Here is a 17,290-nt window from a genome sequence, read left to right on the forward strand (position 1 = left end):
GGTTAGAGCATTGGCCTGCATACCAAAGGATGAGAGGTTCAATTCTGGGTCAAGGACATGTACTTGAATTGCAGGTTCAATCCCAGCCCAGTTGGGGTTTGGGGGGAAAGCAGCCAATCGATATGTCTCTTTCACATATTTTTTTTTTCTCTCTTCCTTCTTCCTTCATATTATTATTATTATTATTGATTTCAGAGAGGGAGAAGGGAAAGAGATATAGAAACATCCATGATGAGAGACAATCATGGATCAGCTGCCTCCTGCACAACTGTGGGGATGGAGTCCACAACTAAGACATGTGCCCTTGATCAGGAATCGAACCTGGGACCCTTCAGTCCCCAGGCCGACACTCTTATCCACTGAGTCAAACCAGCTGGGGCCTCCTTTCCTTTTACTCTCTCTAAAAACCAATAGCAAAAAATATCCTTGGGTGAGGATTAACAATAACAACAATAGTAATAATAATAATAAAATAAAATACCTTTGCTCCAAATAGCTCAAGGAAACTTTCCTATGTATTATGGCACAAATAGTCCTGGACAGAGAAGCGTGGCCTAAAGTCAAAGGTAATTATAACCAAGTCTTGGTGATCTTTCTCCTGGCACCAACAGCCGTGAAGGAACGTGTGCAGTGGCCTCCCAGAGAGACGGTGATACGGAAGGGCGGGTCGGTGGCGTGGTGGTGACGTAGTCAGATAGCACAGCAGTGAGGGAAGTTGAATGCCAGCACCAAAGGGGAGAAAAACTTCAAACTCCCCATAACACAATGGCAGCATGGGCAAGAAAATGAAATTCACCTTCAGGAGGGAGGAAGAGATTTAAAACATCTGGAGGGAAATCATTAGAAGGCCAGATAATCAATTGCAGAGTGCTGCCAGGGGTGATTACAAATGAGTCTCGACGTCAGGAGGCAACAGAAAAGGCCGGCGTCCCTGGAAGCTGCCAACACTGGGGTGTCGCTCCGTGGGGTGTGAGGCCCTGGCTTCTTGGAACAAGTGTGACGGGTGAGGGCACATCTGGAAAACTGGGTACATTCCTTACACCCCATTAACACAAAGACACCGAAAACCTGGAGGGAGTTCTGACGTGACTGACAAGCACAGTAAAGAGACTCGTAGAAATAGTGTGTAAGAGGATGAAAGGGTAGGAAATAGCCATGGCAATGGGTAGAAAACAGCACAAAATATTAGTAGTCTCTCGAGGGAAACAGTGAAGGAAGGGCTTGGCATGGCTGCTCTGCGAGGGGGGGAAAAACACACACACAAAAAAGTAAAACTAAGAGGAACAGGAACACTTTTATAACGCATGGAGCAGGGGAAAGGAAGCCAAATGGGAGAGAATGTGTTGCCACAAAATCCATCAGATCCGAAAAGAAAATATTGTAACCTCTCAGGAAATGTTTTCAAACGCACAAGTGCAGAGATCTAGGACGAGAGTTGCTTGCGCCACGGAATGGTCAATTATTTACCATCGGAGCACAGATTGGAAAGGATGGCAATGACAGTGATGCTAATAATAACAGCAGCAGTAGCAGCAGCACGGAAAAAGCTCTTGTTATGTGCCCGGCCCTGGGCTGAGCACTTGATGTTTGCATTAACTCATTTAATCCTGACCAGAATGCTGCCTCTGGTACTATTATATTATCATCTTCATGGTTTTAGGAAAGGAAGTCGGAGGTAGAGTTAAGTAACGCCGATGGACACTGAGCAAAGCAAGTAGCAAGCCAGGACTGGAACCCCGGCAGGCTGGCTCCAGGGTTTATATCCCAAACCATTTAATGCTCTTTTACTTCTTTGAAAACCAAAGGAGAGGAAAATGGAACAAATGGAGCTGGGCCTGAGGTTATTAAGTGGAAGATTCTAGAAACAGCCCCCTTCTGGTGTGACGTCGTTGGACTGTGGTGTCGGTCGGCTGCCTGTGACTCCAAGTCATGTTGCTTTCGTCGGAAAAGGAAGCTCATCTTGTGGTTCTGTGTGAAAAGGTGGTTAGTCTCTGCAGACAAGAACCCGTCATTAGGAGAATTCCTACTATACGCTCAGCTGGGAGGGAAATCCTGAGTCAGACCTGACGTGAGAGCCTCTGACCCTTTGCCCTGCCCCCTGGAAGGTGCCCGGGACCCTGGCAGGATCCTCAGGCTGTGGGCGTTTGGTTAAAGGGCAGCTTGATCCAGTCACTCACTCACAGATTCAACAGGTAAACATTCACTCAACAAATAGGTAGACATTGCCTTGTTCCTCAGACTGAAGTCACTCTTAAAAAAAACAAAGTCAGTCTGAGAAACATCAACTTCAGCAACTGTGGAGCTCTATTGTATGAAAATATTTAGACCAAATCAGCGTCAAAAGTATAACCCATCTGAAAACACAAAATGGAACCTGTGGAATCCCCAGAATGCATGGGGACCCATAAACCCCAGTCCAAAAAACAAAACTCACGGAGCCCCTGTACTACGGGCAAGGATGGAGGGGGAGAATACAGAGACGAGGCCAAGGTAATGCTTGTCCTCAAAAGCCTTACAGTCTAAGAAGGGTGAGGCTCACCTATGAACTTGACTCTACCACTGGGAAGAAAGAGATGTCGTTAGAGCAGCAGACACAAATGGCTATGAGATTGGGGCAAAGACCAGAAGTGAAGTGGCATGTGCTCTGACCTTGACAGAGAGAGGGAGATGAAGACAGTAGTAGCCCAGGAGAGGTAGGGAGATGCAAACCAGAGCTGCAGAGAGGGACGTGAGCTGAGAAATGCAGGTGGACTTGAAGAGAGCATGGTTTTGTGCAGACCCAAGGAAGGCTGAGGGTAGCACTCAAATCAAATTAAGCTGGATCCTGCAGGTGGCAAGGGTTCATCTAGACAGAGACTGTGAGAAGAGAGTCATGTGACCAAAGCTGGTCTTCAGGAAGGTGGTGCTGAGAGTGGAAAGACCCAGGAGCCTGGCAAGCAGAGCTGGCCAGGAGGCTGGGCATCTGTGGGGGGAATCACATAATCAGAGAGGGAGGCAAGGTTCGAGAGCTGTCACGCAGGGGGAACCTACAGGCGGTGGCGACTGCTGGGCGAGGCGCAGGTGTGATCAGGGAAGGCTCTAGGTTGCCAAACATGTTACCCAGCAGGGCGATTATACACTCAGAGAATTAAAGGGTAGCGGAGAAGTAAATTTGGAAGGGAAAATGATTAATTCCATTTGGGTGACTGCGTTAAAGGGAAAGTAAAACATTCAGATGGAGATCATCTACAGGTAGTTCCAGATCAGAGATGAGAGCAAGGTAAAGAGCTATCCCTTAAAGACACGGAAATGGCGCACCATAGATAAGATGATGATGGAGAAATATGTGCTTTAAGACAATACCAGGGAAGTGCCTGGATTCTAGTGTTTGTTCACATCCCAAGCCAGTCATCCGAGAACTCCCTATTTTCATTGTGTAAGAGAAGGCGCCTGCAAAACCTGCCTAATGAAGCCGGGAAGTGGCTTTGGGAAGGCAGAGGACATGCTCTCTCCATAAATTAAAGAGGTAGGCCTTTTAAAAATCAGAAAAATTAAAACATGCATGCATGTGTGTATGTATGTATAATATAGATGGGTGTGTACACATATACTTCACTGTACACATTTGTATTCCCATATATACATTTACTAGAGGCCCAGTGCATGTAACTCATGCAGTTAGGGGTGTCCTTCAGCCAGGCCTGCACCCTCTCGCAGTCCAAGAGCCCTCAGGGGATGTCCAGGCCTAAGCTATTAGTCAGACTTCCTTAGTGCTGCTGCGGAGGTAGGAGAAGCTTGCCAGCCATGTGTTTATGGGATGTGCCAGCCATGAACCCAGCTTCTGACTGAGTGGCACTCCTCCTTTGGGAGCGCACTGACCAACAGAGGGCAGCTCCTGCATTGAGCTTCTGCCCCCTGGTGGTCAGCACGTGTCATAGCAACCGGTTGTTCTGCTGTTTGGTCAATTTACATATTAGCCTTTTATTATATAAGATAAAATAAAATGTTCTCTAGTCTTCATACTTGAGGGGAAGGCTATGTATGTGTCTAATAGGGTGATCAAACACTTAGGTTTACCCTGAATAGTGTGCTTGTTTTTATTGGTTTTCCTGGTGTGATTAAAACAGTTACAAGTGGCACCCTCTTTCTCTCTCAAAAGTGTGCCAACAATACACTTCTGATCATTAAAAAAGGGTGTCTGGCTTCCAGATCGAACCCATTTAGTTCCTGAAACCCCAACCTACCTAGCTCTCCTCTTGCCCCCTCCAATCATCGTCTCTGGCAGAGGACCTGAAGCATGCTCCTGGTGTGCTTCTCTGAAGGATCAGTAAGCCTGTGGCAGTGGCTTTTCTTGGATGTGACATGTGAAGTTAAAATGTACAGCCCTTCCAGTGGCCTTCTCCATGAGCAATGGAGAATTCATGGCACCAATACTTTAATCGGACTGTCATTCTATGAAAGTTGGTCACTTATGTAGCATCTCTATGTTGCCAGAATTTTTTATTTTTGTTTTGAAGAGAGAGACATGCACTTTTGTAAAATGCACATACTGTAAACACAGATGACACAAAACACATGACACATGAAAACGGTGACCACATCCCATAAACACAAAGTATACCTCAGACCTTTGGTTTAGAACCATGGTTGGCAAACTGTGGCTCGTAAGCCACATCTGGCTCTTTGGCCCCTTGAGTGTGGCTCTTCCACAAAATACCACAGCCTGGGCGAGACTATTTTGAAGAAGTGGTGTTAGAAGAAGTATAACTTTAAAAAAATTGGCTCTCAAAAGAAATTTCATCGTTGTACTCTTGATATTTGGCTCTGTTGACTAATGAGTTTGCCAACCAGTGGTTTAGAAGATTTGTACTCTCTGGATATGTAAAAAGGACAAGCTTTTCAGTAGTGTTTCTATAATTCACAACGCTACAACAGTAAGTTAAGAAAACGTAATTTCATACAAGGACTGAACTTTCACTTCTCCAATATATGTGTGCCCAGGGGTAGCGTCCCATGCCTCACACCGGCTGCTTCTCTGGTTGTTACATCTTCTTGACAAAGGGGTACGTTCTGCTGGAACCCCAGGAAAACCACAAGAAGAGCTAAAACCCAGAGTACCATGATCGTTATGGGGTTTTATTGAGTTACAATCCATGTCTTTGGGGGCTACTTTTATTTGCTCAAAAGGAAAATGTGTTTATGTCTGTCACTTAGCCAAAGGATTGGGGTATGACACTAACATTGTTTTGACATCCACTGCCCTAGGTTAACTTTTCTTCTCCCGTCTCTTTTTCAAGCCATCGTTTCATATTTTTGCATTTATACATTTATTTATGATTAATCATTTCACATGAGAACATAATCTTTTCTTTTTTTCTCATTGCAGCCTTTTTTGGAAAATACCTCAATGAATATAATGGCAGCTACATCCCTCCTGGGTGGCGAGAATGGCTTGGATTAATCAAGAATTCTCGTTTCTATAATTACACTGTTTGTCACAATGGCATCAAAGAAAAGCACGGATTTGATTATGCAAAGGTAATTTTCAGGCGCTTTTACACGGCATCAATTTACTGTGTGCATAATGGAGAACAGCCATTTCCAGCAAATTAACCTATCCGCAAGATTGGCTTTCTATGTTCTCACAATGTTAGAATGAGAAATTTTAAGGTAATTTTAAACTCCAGGCAAGGAAAGACTCTCAAGGAACACTGACTCTGTATAGTGACTTTTTCCCCTCATTAGAACACAAGGCAATCAGCCTTTGATGAAAGGATCATCAGGAAAATCATAGATGCCTCCACTCAGTCTTGTGATAATTTTTGGTTTCCCTCCCACACCCAGAGAGGACTTGTCCACATAATCAAACCTTCATCTTGGTACTGTTTTGCTTTTCCCTGGGATGAAAGTCAATTTTACCTTCAGAGTTAGATGTAAAAACGAGAGCAAACAAGTGGAATAGTCAGAGGTCGGGGACCCACACGCCTGAGACTCCTGTCTGACCAACCTCAGCGATGAGACCAGGGCACCTGCCCCAGGGCAACTCGTGTCCAGGAGTATCTCTAAAGCTGTCCATCCTAGGATTTCCACATCAGTTCCTAGAAACTGGAACTGGCGTGCCCCACAGCCCCCTAACAAACAGATCCTATTGTAGATTGGACTTGAAAATTCCCAAGGGTTCTGTGATTGCTGGTGTAAATGAGACAATTTTCAGATCACAGGAGTGAAGGGGGGAAATAGCTTTGAATTTAGCCTGCTCATTGGCTTCCCTTCCGGCCATACTCACCTCTTCCTCATTTCCCTAAAAGAAGCCTCGAGTCTGCTCTATGTAGCACAGATCACTACCAAAGAGCCGCTGGTAGAAATGAGGAGGCGGGAACTTGGTGTAATTCGGGCACATTGCGGCCTTGGTGCTCGGCCTGATTCAAGCACCATCAATAAACATGGATGTGAATAAACATTTGGGAGGAACTAAGGTGTCAGTCTCCTCTTTCCTGCCCTTCGAAAACAATGGATGCAAATGAACTCACAAACATCCCTAATAAGTTTCCAGACTCATCCAAGCTGAGAGCTAGCCAGCAGGGACCTCCGAGGCAGATCCGAGCTGCATCCTACAACCTGCCCGGGTTGTCACCGTGCTCATTTTTTATCTGTGGGGATGCTCTCGTGCTCCTTGTTCAGGCGATTAACCTCTCTCTCCCCGCTGTCCTAAGGAGACCGATGTAATCTAGATTCCCTCCGGAGACTAAATCAGCGTAACTTGCCCATTACCACAGCCCATTAAGTGTCAAAGACAACTGTGTCCAAAAAGAATATATATCTTTTTTTTTTTTTTAAGCGGGGAAAGGAATGAGACAGACACTCCCACAGAAAAAGGTGCTAGCCTGTGGGCTTGTCCTCACAATGGCATGTGACACAGATTCCGTCCCCTGGGCGCTGCTGTGGCAGCTGTTCCGGTCCTTAAATCTACACGGGATTCGTCATGCCTGGGAGCCCGGCCGCTGCAAACCTCGCCCGGGCACTCCCTGACTTTCCTGTTGGAACTCCAGGCCCCTGACACACACTTAGCGAGGCAGGTGGTTTAATTTAAGTTTTCATCTTTTCTTCCCTTTTCGTTCCCTTCTGGACTTGCCTCAGCCCCTGGGACCGGGGGTTAAGTCATTTTATTAACACCAGGCTCTACTCCCAGCAGCTGTATCATTTTAGCTGTGCAATTAACGGAGGGTAATCTGCAGGAAATCAACTGCTTCCCATATTTAGTGCTTCGAGTACATTAATTAATAAAATGTTACAGCTTTTCCTGTGCACCCAGGTTTTGGCCAAGGTTTCCATTAGCAATTATTGTATCATTCCTACAGGTGAATTTTTAATTTAAAAGAAAAGATCTTTTGTTGGTTTGCACTCGTGTGCGTGTGTGTGTGTGTGTGTGTGTGTGTGTGTGTGTTCTGGAACTGTGAATGTGTAGTGGGTGTTGGTGTTTCCTGCCCTTGAAGTAATTAAATTTTTTGTCAATGGATTACATCAACGAAATCTGAGAATGAAATATGTATCCGGTGTTTTATGTGCTCTAGCATTTGGGTTGCCAGATCTGATCATTATCTTGGGCAAACAGGACTTGACTTTTTTCTCGCCTAATTGCTAAGTTGTGCATTATTTAAAATACATATTACCTCGCTAGTGACCCTAGAAAGTCCCTGGCAACTGACTTGCCGCCTTGGGAAGTCCAGGGTCCCTCCCCGCTTTAGGCCTTACCCCGTCATTCAGGGAGTTGCTTCTGAGGAACGCAGTATTCAAATGTGATCTGATGAATGTCACCTCTTTGTAATTTCTGTTTTGTGTCAAATGTATGTTTCAGGACTACTTCACAGACTTAATCACTAACGAGAGCATTAATTACTTCAAAATGTCTAAGAGAATGTATCCCCATAGGCCCATTATGATGGTGATCAGCCACGCAGCGCCCCACGGCCCCGAGGACTCGGCCCCACAGTTTTCAAAACTGTACCCCAATGCTTCCCAACACATGTGAGTAATACCACCGGCTCCGGGACCTGCTGAGCGTGGGCTCTCCTTTGCTCCTCACCCTGCTTCTCTCCTCACCCCCTTTCCTTCCACAACACCAGCTTGGGACAGGCCTGCGACCAAGGGCCTCGTCTGGGCAGTCTGATTAGGGACCCCGTTTCTAACCTTTGTAACTTGCTGAAAGGAAAGCAAAGAGGCACACAGGGTGAAGGAGATGATTTTTATCAAGCGTCCCCTTCAGCTATCTTAACATTCGTGAGTAGCGTCTAATAATAATGATGACCCAACTGTTTGCTTTGCATAGCAGCGGAGTGGTGACCGGGTCTGGGTATAGAAACATGGGTCATTTTCCAGAGAAAACTGTGAAACAGTGATTAGAACTGCGCCAGAAAGCAGCAGGCTGGGCCTTGCCCAAGAAAGAGGTCTGCCCAGGCCACAGCTGTAAGATAATCCACTGTTTCTGTTTGAGAGGAGGGGCTGGGGAAGCATGGAAACTGGAGGGACCCTGCAGAGAGCAGGAAGCTGTGTGATGCTGAGAGTGCTCCGCAGCCACGGGTGGAAAAGTCTGGGTGCTTTGGCAGCAGAGAACCTGGTTTGGGTGTTGACTCTGTGGACACATTTTCTTCCTACCTGTTGTGATAACACACAGTCTTCCCCACAGAGCCTCTGGCTCGGGGTTGGCTCCAAGTTTGGCCCGCAAGGAGGGTGGGAACAGTAATCGATATATGTGTATCATTAAAGCTCAAAAGTTGATTCTTACTCTGCTTGTGCTTAAATACCAATCTTTTTATATCCACGCTGATGTTCTAGCCGTGATCCCGGACAAAAAGAACATAGATTGGATGTGCAGTTGACCTGTGGGGGTTAGGGGTGCTGAGCACTGAGCAATAGAAAATCCATGTATAGGTTTTTACTCCCCCAAAACCTAACCACAGTGTCCTCTTGCTGTTGGTCCCAGGACACCTTCCCCCACTGTGGAAACCAAACTCTGCTCGAGTCCCTTCCATAAAACGGGTAGAACAATGCTTACAGTTGCCTCTCCACATCCACGGATTCCCAGTCACGGACTGAAAATACTGTTTTCGATCCACATTTGCTTGAATCCATGATGCAAAGCGCAGGGATACAGAGGACCAACTGTGTATCTATCGCATGAGTGAACCAGTGCCGTGTCGTTCAAGGGCCAACTGTACTTCCTGTGTAAAAAGAGGAGTAACTATGAAGGCGCTCTAGTTCAGGCATGTAAGAGGCAGCCAATCAGTGATTCTCATCATTGATTTGTCTCTCTCCCTTCCTCTCTGAAATCAATAAAAATTTATTTTTTTTAAAAAGAGGGGTGCCCCAGCCCCTGGGGAGCCACTGTGTTTTGGAACTGACCCTGTGGATGGACTTGCAAACCTCTGACGATTTTCCCTACATGTAACCATTGTTTCAAAGGCAGGAGGGAAGCCCATGCGTGGCGAGCGTCTCCATGACAAAGTTAGGGCCCAGCTGGTCCAGTGAAGGAAAATGGACTGTGCGAGGTTCTTCCAGCGCTGGGACCCACTCTCCCTTTCCTGCTGAGTCAGACATCATCCTGTGGGATGGCTGCCTTTGTGGCATGAGCATTAGTCAGCCTGAGGTGACTTTGTACACCTATAAATGTTACCGGTGTTTTCTCAGATTTGAGAAGGGGTTCGCAAAGGGTTTTGTGGCTCCCTAGAGTCCCTGTCTTTGAAGCTCCAGGCTGAACCTACAGGAAAGTCGGCCACAGGTCAACAGGTCTGTCTGGCAGTTCAGTGTCAAGACGTCGCATGGGGGGAGACGTCTGCAGAGTTCTCAGGGCTAAGAAAGCATCTCTGATTCCAACACCTAAAAATTCTATGTTGTTCCACGGATATGTATGAGTGCCACTTGGGACACTCTGCTGCACAGCAGATAGACCTGAGGAAGATACAGTTGTTGACACTGGAGAACCAATAAGCTCAAACAGGGATTGGCCCACTGGGGCCCGAATCCGGCTTGCCAATAGTTTGTATGAATAAAGTTTTATTGAAGCACAGCCACATCCATTTATTTAGGTACTGTCTACGGCTGCTTTCATAAGACAACAGCAGAGCTGGGTAGTTGTGGCAGGTACTGGGTGGTCTGGAGTGCCTAAAATAGTACTTGCTATCTGGTCCTTTACAGAATAAGTTTGCCCCAGATCCCTGCTCTAGGCAACTGTCCAATGAGCCACATCACCAGTGGGACCAGAAGTGGTAAGGCCTCAGAAGGGGGCTATGGAAATTTTGAGGAGGATGTGTTCACATCTTTTGGGGGACCCGGGAAAATGCATGGGCCAGGAGGCATCCAAAGTGGGCCTCAAAGGATAACATTCCTGCAGCCAGTTCTACAGAGCGGGCTGATGATTTCAGAAAGAGGATGGGGCTCAAACAAGTGGTCACCACGTAAGTGAGGTGATCTCAGATGTGCCTCAGGAAGTGGAGTATGGGTTACAAGGAAAGCAAGATATGGGGAGATAAATCTAGAAAGGGAATGAGCAGAATGTTGAGGATAACTGTAAGCAGACAGTCACTGAGGATTATTTAGTAGGGTGGTGGCATAATATCTGACCCAGTCATTTTTACAATACATGGAATAGTGTCAGTTATTCTTTAGTTTAAATGAGCAACCTGTAAGACTTATTAGTGAGTTCACAAAATGAAATCTACACATGGCAGAGGGAAGAGTGTTCTGATCTTAAAGGCACACAGAATGGGTTCCCATCTCAGCTGTCCTCACTAAGTCTGGGAGCAATTTATTTTTTTAAAAAAAATTTTTTAATCGATTTTCTGAGAGAGAGGAAGGCAGAGTGATAGAGTGATGGAGAGAGATAAACATCAATGTGAGAGTGTAACATCCATCTTCCATTAGCTACCTCCTAATGCCCCCACTCCCCAACACTAGGGACCGAGCCCAAAATCCAGGCATGTTCCCTGACCAGGAATCAAACTAACAACCCTTTAGTGCACAGATGTCTCTCAACCAACTGAGCCACACTGGCCAGGGTAGGGGCAATTTGTATAACCTCTTAGAAGTTCTATGGTCTCATCTACAAAATAGGGATAATATTAACACCTTGACCTGATGTCATGCATGAAAATCAAGAGAAGCCGCATAGCTAACATCCCTAGATAGGGCCTGGGGCATAGAAGTCACTTCATTGATTTTAATTCTTGTGGATTCTTTCTATTAAGATGAGCCATATAACACTGCTCTTTCTTTTTATTCTTCATTGATTCAGGTATTACATAGTCTCCTTTTTCCCCCATCGACCTCTCCCCAGTCACTCGCACCTCACAGCACATGCCCTCACCCTCCTAGTGTCTGTGTGCATTGGTTATGCTTATATGCATGCATACAACCAAAGGACTTGAGTGCATGCACATAAACACCGCTCCTTCTTGACCTACAAAAAATGCAATCTTATTTGGTTCAACTTAATGTTTAGGGGAAGCACTGGAGAAATGGCTGATTGATACTTGCCCATTGTGACGTGGCAAATCTCTTGACTAGCTAAGACTCACACTGGGGTGCGCCTCCCGCACCTGGCCATCCTGGAAGCACAGGCCACGCTCCGAGATGGGCTGTGTTACCACTTCCAGGTGCCAAACCCGCACTACGGGCAGGTGCCTGTTTGGAGCTCAGCCTTAGCTGCAGAAAGTGAAAATCCATGTAGGTGGTTGAGTGACTGAGCTTGTACCTGCTGCTCACCTGTGGGGTTTGGGGTCCCTCGTCCCCACAGGCCTTAGGGCCTTGGGTTGCTGGTGTCTTTGTTGCAAAGTTCTCCAGGCTGCCGCGGGGGCAGGGGCTGGAGAGAGTCAGCGTGCGCGTCTTGTTACTGTGAGTGACCGCACCGGTTCACAGTTCCGTCCACAGACAAAGGGAGCGGGACAAATGGAGGACAAGCTGCCATTTGGGGTGCATGGGGCTCCTGAGTGGCCGGTGTCCTTGGCGCATTAGCAGCACATTGGAGCGAGGGGCTGGCAGCAGGGACGTCACTGCGGAAAGCAGGCCCGGGACCACAGAGCAAGGAACTTAGACTGATCCCCACGCTGGGGCCCACAGAATGCGGACGCTGTCCTTCTGGTCGCCCTCCTTGGTGGTTGGCATTATTGAGACGCCTTTTGGCTGGCTTTGGGTGATGGCTCAGCCCCGAGCCAGTGCATCACGTTTGCATAGTGCTTGCCGGTCCCAGTAAAGGACGACGCCAGGCCAGCACTGGCTAGTTGGCTTTGCACACGGAGGCTGGAGGCTATTATGCCCCTCGGGACGGAGGCACTGCTGAAGCAGACAGCACCCAGCCGCTCCGCCTCCGGGACATCTGAGGGTGCCATGTCATCACAGCACACAGAGCCCCCTCCATTACAGAGCCCCTCGCTGTGGCTCAGACCCTGTTGTATTTCTTCAGTAAGTTCCCTGGCTAGTGTCCTCCGAGGAGGGCCGTACCTCACTCCGGCTTTGACGTAGCTTCTGGCCCCTGGCCTCAGGGGTGTCAGGATGTGCATCTGTGACCGGGAGGCTCCACTTTCCGAGCTCCCTTATCCCCTTCCTGCCACCGATGTGCCTATCAGCCTAAGACACTGTTGTGTGGGTTTCAGTCCCACGTTCTTTGTTCCCTGGGCACGTGTGGCCGTGTGTGTGAACGCACAGGTTCAGGCGAAATCTCCCATCTCTGCAGAACAGCCCGTGTCCCCTCAGGTGCGAGAACCGCTCTGAAAGTGGAGCTTTCGGCTGAGCACAGCGTGTTAGATGGGAAACCATCGCTGTGTAAGCCTCCAAAGTTTCTGAAACACCTTTAGGATCTAAAGTTGGGGGAGGGGGGGGGGGAATGTCTTGCCTTAAAAAGAAATGGCGCATTCTCACTTTATTTCTTCCACAAATACGTAAAATGAAATTCTTTCAAAGATGAGAGCATTTTGAATCCTCTATAAAAATTTCTGACTTGGGCCAAACTAGTTGCCCACCTTGTTCTCTCCATCTTTTCTGCTCATCGCGTTATCTGAAGTCCAAGCGCACACCTCCAGGGGGCAGCATGCACACCAAATACCATGTGAATGGAGTGATGCAAATAAAAGACCCCAAAATGGCTTTGCCCAGGTCACATAAGTAGATAAGGATCAAAGCTGGAGCCAAAACTCGACTCTCTTGGGCCCAGCTGATGTTCCCACCAGGCTCGCTCAGTGCCCATCAGAGTCACAATTAATAGTAGAAGCGGTTCCTGTGTGTGCATCGGCAAAGTTCTCACTGGCACTGCAACGTTGTTAGAAAACTCTTTAAATTAGTCTTGTAATGTAGCTATAATCAAGATCGTTTGGTATTATTATTCTGCATGTGTTCAATTTTGCCTCAGTAAAGACATTTGAACTCTTGTGGGGAATATCTCCGCAAAGTCAATTAAGGAAGTTCAATTTTAGTGAAAGCTGAGCTTGTGTGGCTTGGGAGATTAAGTATAGAATTTCCCATTTAATGCCTTGAGTGTGTGTGTGTGTCTTCAATCTGTGTAACTGGCTTATTCTGGGAACTGAGACCTATTTTATTTCTCAGGGAATGATGGTTCCTCGACCAATACCCTTTAAGACTCAGACCCGCTGGGGGATTTTGTTGTTGGTTGAGACTAAATAACAAATGAAGAAAACACATGTCCAACCGTAACACGCTAGAAAACATCTTTATTTTCGCTGGTGACAACAAAGGCCACTGGTGGTAGGAATGGACTGCTAAGTTCCTCGCATTTCCCCAAGTGTGGGTTTAATCGACAGCACATGCATTTCTTGAAACTATTTCCTTGCTCGGAAGAATTATTCTCCTCAAATACCCACCCGTCCTAAAGAAAGGGGACATTATTGATATCCAGAATTCCTCATTCCTGTTCTGTCGATAAGCAATACTGGAAAGAGATTCAAAGGCCAAAAAGTATTGGCATTGATGTGGAAGGCTGAACGGACTGGTGGGGTGGGCTGCGGGATCTGTGCTCTAACGGGCTGAGCAGTAGAGTCCAATGAGTAGTGACTAGAAGAAAACAAGGTTCAGGCAAAAGTTAACACCGTCAGCTACTGGGATAGTCTATGGAGGGCTCTGGGTGTGTTTTCCGGAGAGTCTAAGGTGTGGAGCCCACCGTTCTGGGCAAAACTCGTACCTGAAGAGACAAGAGAAAGTCTCACCAACCCAGCCACATAGGACTATAACTCACCAGAATTTTGTGTGGGTTTTTTTGTTTGTTTGTTTGTTTTAAGAAAAGCAACAGAAACTCAAAAACGACAAGTTGGTTCTTTTTCCTCTCCATGTTAAAGCAAGTAGCCCGTGTTACCTACCTTCTCCCTGACGCATCCAGGGTGCCGTGCGGGGTCAAGCGTATTTCTGTATTTGCAACAAAAGCAGATGCTCGGTGTCTGGTGGGAGGGATCTGAAGGGGAAGCTGGAGCTGCTAATGTTTTAAATCTGGATGAAGGCGAGGGGTTTCAGGACTTGCTCTCTCATAGAAAGAAATGTGTGCTTCTGTTCTCCTGTGGATGACGGGGATTTCGAGGTGCTTCCTGGGGCCGGGGGCCATTGTGGCTTCGTGGGAGGAACACCGGCCCCTGCACGTTTTATGTCCACTTCCCTCTCCCGTCTGTAAAATGGGACTAAGATGCCCTCCCTCAAGGTTGCCACAATAATCAAATGAGCTAGACAGTGAGCTCTTTCCCAGGCTCTGATGGGGGTCCCAGGATTCGTTCTTGCCGTCACTGAAATCCCTTTAACCCTCACAAGAACTCTTTGAAGTTGTTCTACCCATTACACAGGTGAGGAAACAGAGGCTTAGAGAAACAAAAACGCTGCCCACGATCACACACTAGTAAGTAACTGAGCAGGGATGAGAATTCGGGTCTGATTGCAAAACATTCTGGAACAATCGAATATGTGGTTTTCCACTTTTCCTTAAAACAATTCCCTGCTTCTTTCGCTGGCTTGTGTTCCAGCTGACCGCTCCAGGGGGGTTTGTCAATTGTTAGTCAATTCTTAGCCAGGGAAGCGGTCCTTAATGGTCAGGGGGGACGGAAGGCCGCATCTTCCAGGAATTCGGCAGACCCCAGCAGGAGGCAACCACACAGGCCTTTGGCAAAAGATCACTTTTCAACAACGTTGTCAATTTCAGTGACCCCTGACCTTCCACCTGCCGGTCCCTGAACAGCTGCTGTGTTGTGGGAAGCAGTGGCAGTCTGTCTTCTTTTAAAAGGCACATGCATACCCCCCTCTCCCTGCCCCCCTGCTGAGATCCCACCTGGGATTTCAGCCCCAGAGCGGGCGGTCATCTCCCACATCCAGAAATGAAGCAAAAAAAAAAAAGAGGGGCAGGGAGTACAGCTTTGACAACTGACCTGAACTCTCCCTTTTAATGTAAGCCAGGTTTAGCATATGTCATTCTGTAAATCCGGGAGTCCGATTTGAGGCTTGTAATTTGCTGCTCCTCCAAGGGCGGTGGAGCCTTGCCAAGCACATCAAGGTAAGCGGGGGAAGATATAATTTGCCCGCTGCGAGCCCGCGTTTGCAGTTCCCTATTGTAATTTTTATTTGTGTTGAGGTTTTGCGGTTTCGAAAGAGTCAACTAGATTTATTTTAAAACGAAGGCGGGCCAGCATCAAAGGCAGGCAGAGGAGGATGTTTCGGCATTAGGAGGAAACCCCGTGTAATCTCTTAGAGCCGCGTTCTTTCTCAGGGTGCGTAACCGCACATGGTGAGGGGCCTCTCACAGCCAGCGTGCTACGTGTCTCTGACCTCGACCTACCCCCACGGGTGAAAATCCCTTTCCAATGGGATTTAGAAGCCCCCTCGCTGCTCCCCAGCCACTTAATCTAATCCTGTTTGTCACTGGACACGCTGCGTGAAGAATAAGGGGCTCCACGCTGATGTCCTTTCTTGCTGGGCAGGCTCCTGAGATACGAGTCCGGTTGGGCCAGTGGCTCCCTTTCAGACACCAGGTAGCCTTTCAGGCCAAAAAACAGGACCATTTGGATCGTGAGTCATTTATGTGGGAAAAGAGAAGAAAGTTTATATGGAAAGTTCCTCTTAAAAAGAACAGCAGGTGTCACCTGAAGTGCTTTTTGTTTGTTTTTGTTTGTTTGTTTGTTTGTTAATGCTACAGGATTTTTTCCCACCCACTTACTTATATAAAATGTATTTGTTTATTGGCTCATGTAGGAAACTCATGTGCTTCCTCTGTTCTAAGCACTTTAAGTGATAGACTAGGTAGGTAGGTAGGTAGATAGATAGATAGATAGATAGCAGATAGACAGATATAAGGAGTAGAGTGGTAGACACAGGCAGACAGATCAAGTTGTTCCTCAAAGAAGCTTTTTAAGAGAGTTGCTATTATCCCCATTTACAGGTGAGCAAATTGAGCCACACCGGCTTCTTGCGCTCTACAAATGTGCCTCTTTAAAAGGGAGATGAGCCCTAACTGGTTTGGTTCAATGGGTAGAGCGTCGCTCTATAGACTGAAGAAGGGTCCCAGGTTTGATTCCTTTCAAGGGCACATGCCCAGGTTGCAGGCTTGATCCCCAGTAGGGGGGCGTGTAGGAGGCATCTGATCGATGATTCTCTCTCATCATTGGTGTTTGTATCTCTCCTTCTTTTCCTTTCTGAAATCTATAAAAATATATTTAAAAAAATAATAAATAAAAAAAAGAGGGAGATTAGCATAAGCTCTACAGCGTCTTCTGTGCTCCGTGTTGTGCTGGCTTTGGAGTTGTTGGGTGCCAAAACAGATGTTCTGCAAATCCCCTGGCAGAAGGAAACGTACAATAACGGGTGGCATTGGTAGAGTGCGGTGTGCATGGAAATGCCCCAGGGCACAAGCATGGGTTCTCGGTGGCTGGTCGTCTCTCTGGGCTTGTATAGTATAAATAATGTCACGGCAACACCTTCCGTCATTATGACCCACAGTCTTTCACTGTTAGGATACTCCCAAACAGACAGAGTTGGTAACCAAATTTTTCAGTCAACACAGGCTATTGCTTGTTCTTGAGACTGATTATGTGTAAAGTTGTGGGTCATATGAAAAAGCCTCGCTTCACTTTTCTTTCATTTTGTTAGAGGAAGTGGATCTTTGGAATCGAATGCTAGTTCTTCAGCTGCTAACTTCGTTAACCTGAAGAAATTATTTCATTTTGCTAAGCCTCTGTTTTCTCAACTGTAAAATGGGAATGATAAACCTAATTAAGGGAGCTAATGTACATAAAACAACACAGTACCGAGTTTTAATATTACTGCTTCTACATGCTTTATA

At 46.9% G+C, this 17,290-nt stretch overlaps 1 protein-coding gene across 7 annotated transcripts in view; it reads left to right on the plus strand.

The window, feature by feature from the left end:
- The window catches only part of SULF1 (sulfatase 1), a 170,406-nt gene that overhangs the window by 100,818 nt on the left and 52,298 nt on the right, over positions 1 to 17,290 (plus strand). For all 7 annotated transcript variants that reach the window (XM_036437100.2, XM_036437103.2, XM_045581474.1 and 4 more), the window contains 2 exons: positions 5,366 to 5,517; positions 7,835 to 8,004. In XM_036437100.2, the coding sequence (XP_036292993.1) occupies positions 5,366 to 5,517; positions 7,835 to 8,004 (322 nt within the window). The remainder of the gene's footprint in view (positions 1 to 5,365; positions 5,518 to 7,834; positions 8,005 to 17,290) is intronic.

The sequence above is a fragment of the Pipistrellus kuhlii genome, unplaced genomic scaffold, assembly GCF_014108245.1.
Source record: "Pipistrellus kuhlii isolate mPipKuh1 unplaced genomic scaffold, mPipKuh1.p scaffold_m20_p_14, whole genome shotgun sequence".
Lineage (NCBI taxonomy): Eukaryota > Metazoa > Chordata > Mammalia > Chiroptera > Vespertilionidae > Pipistrellus > Pipistrellus kuhlii.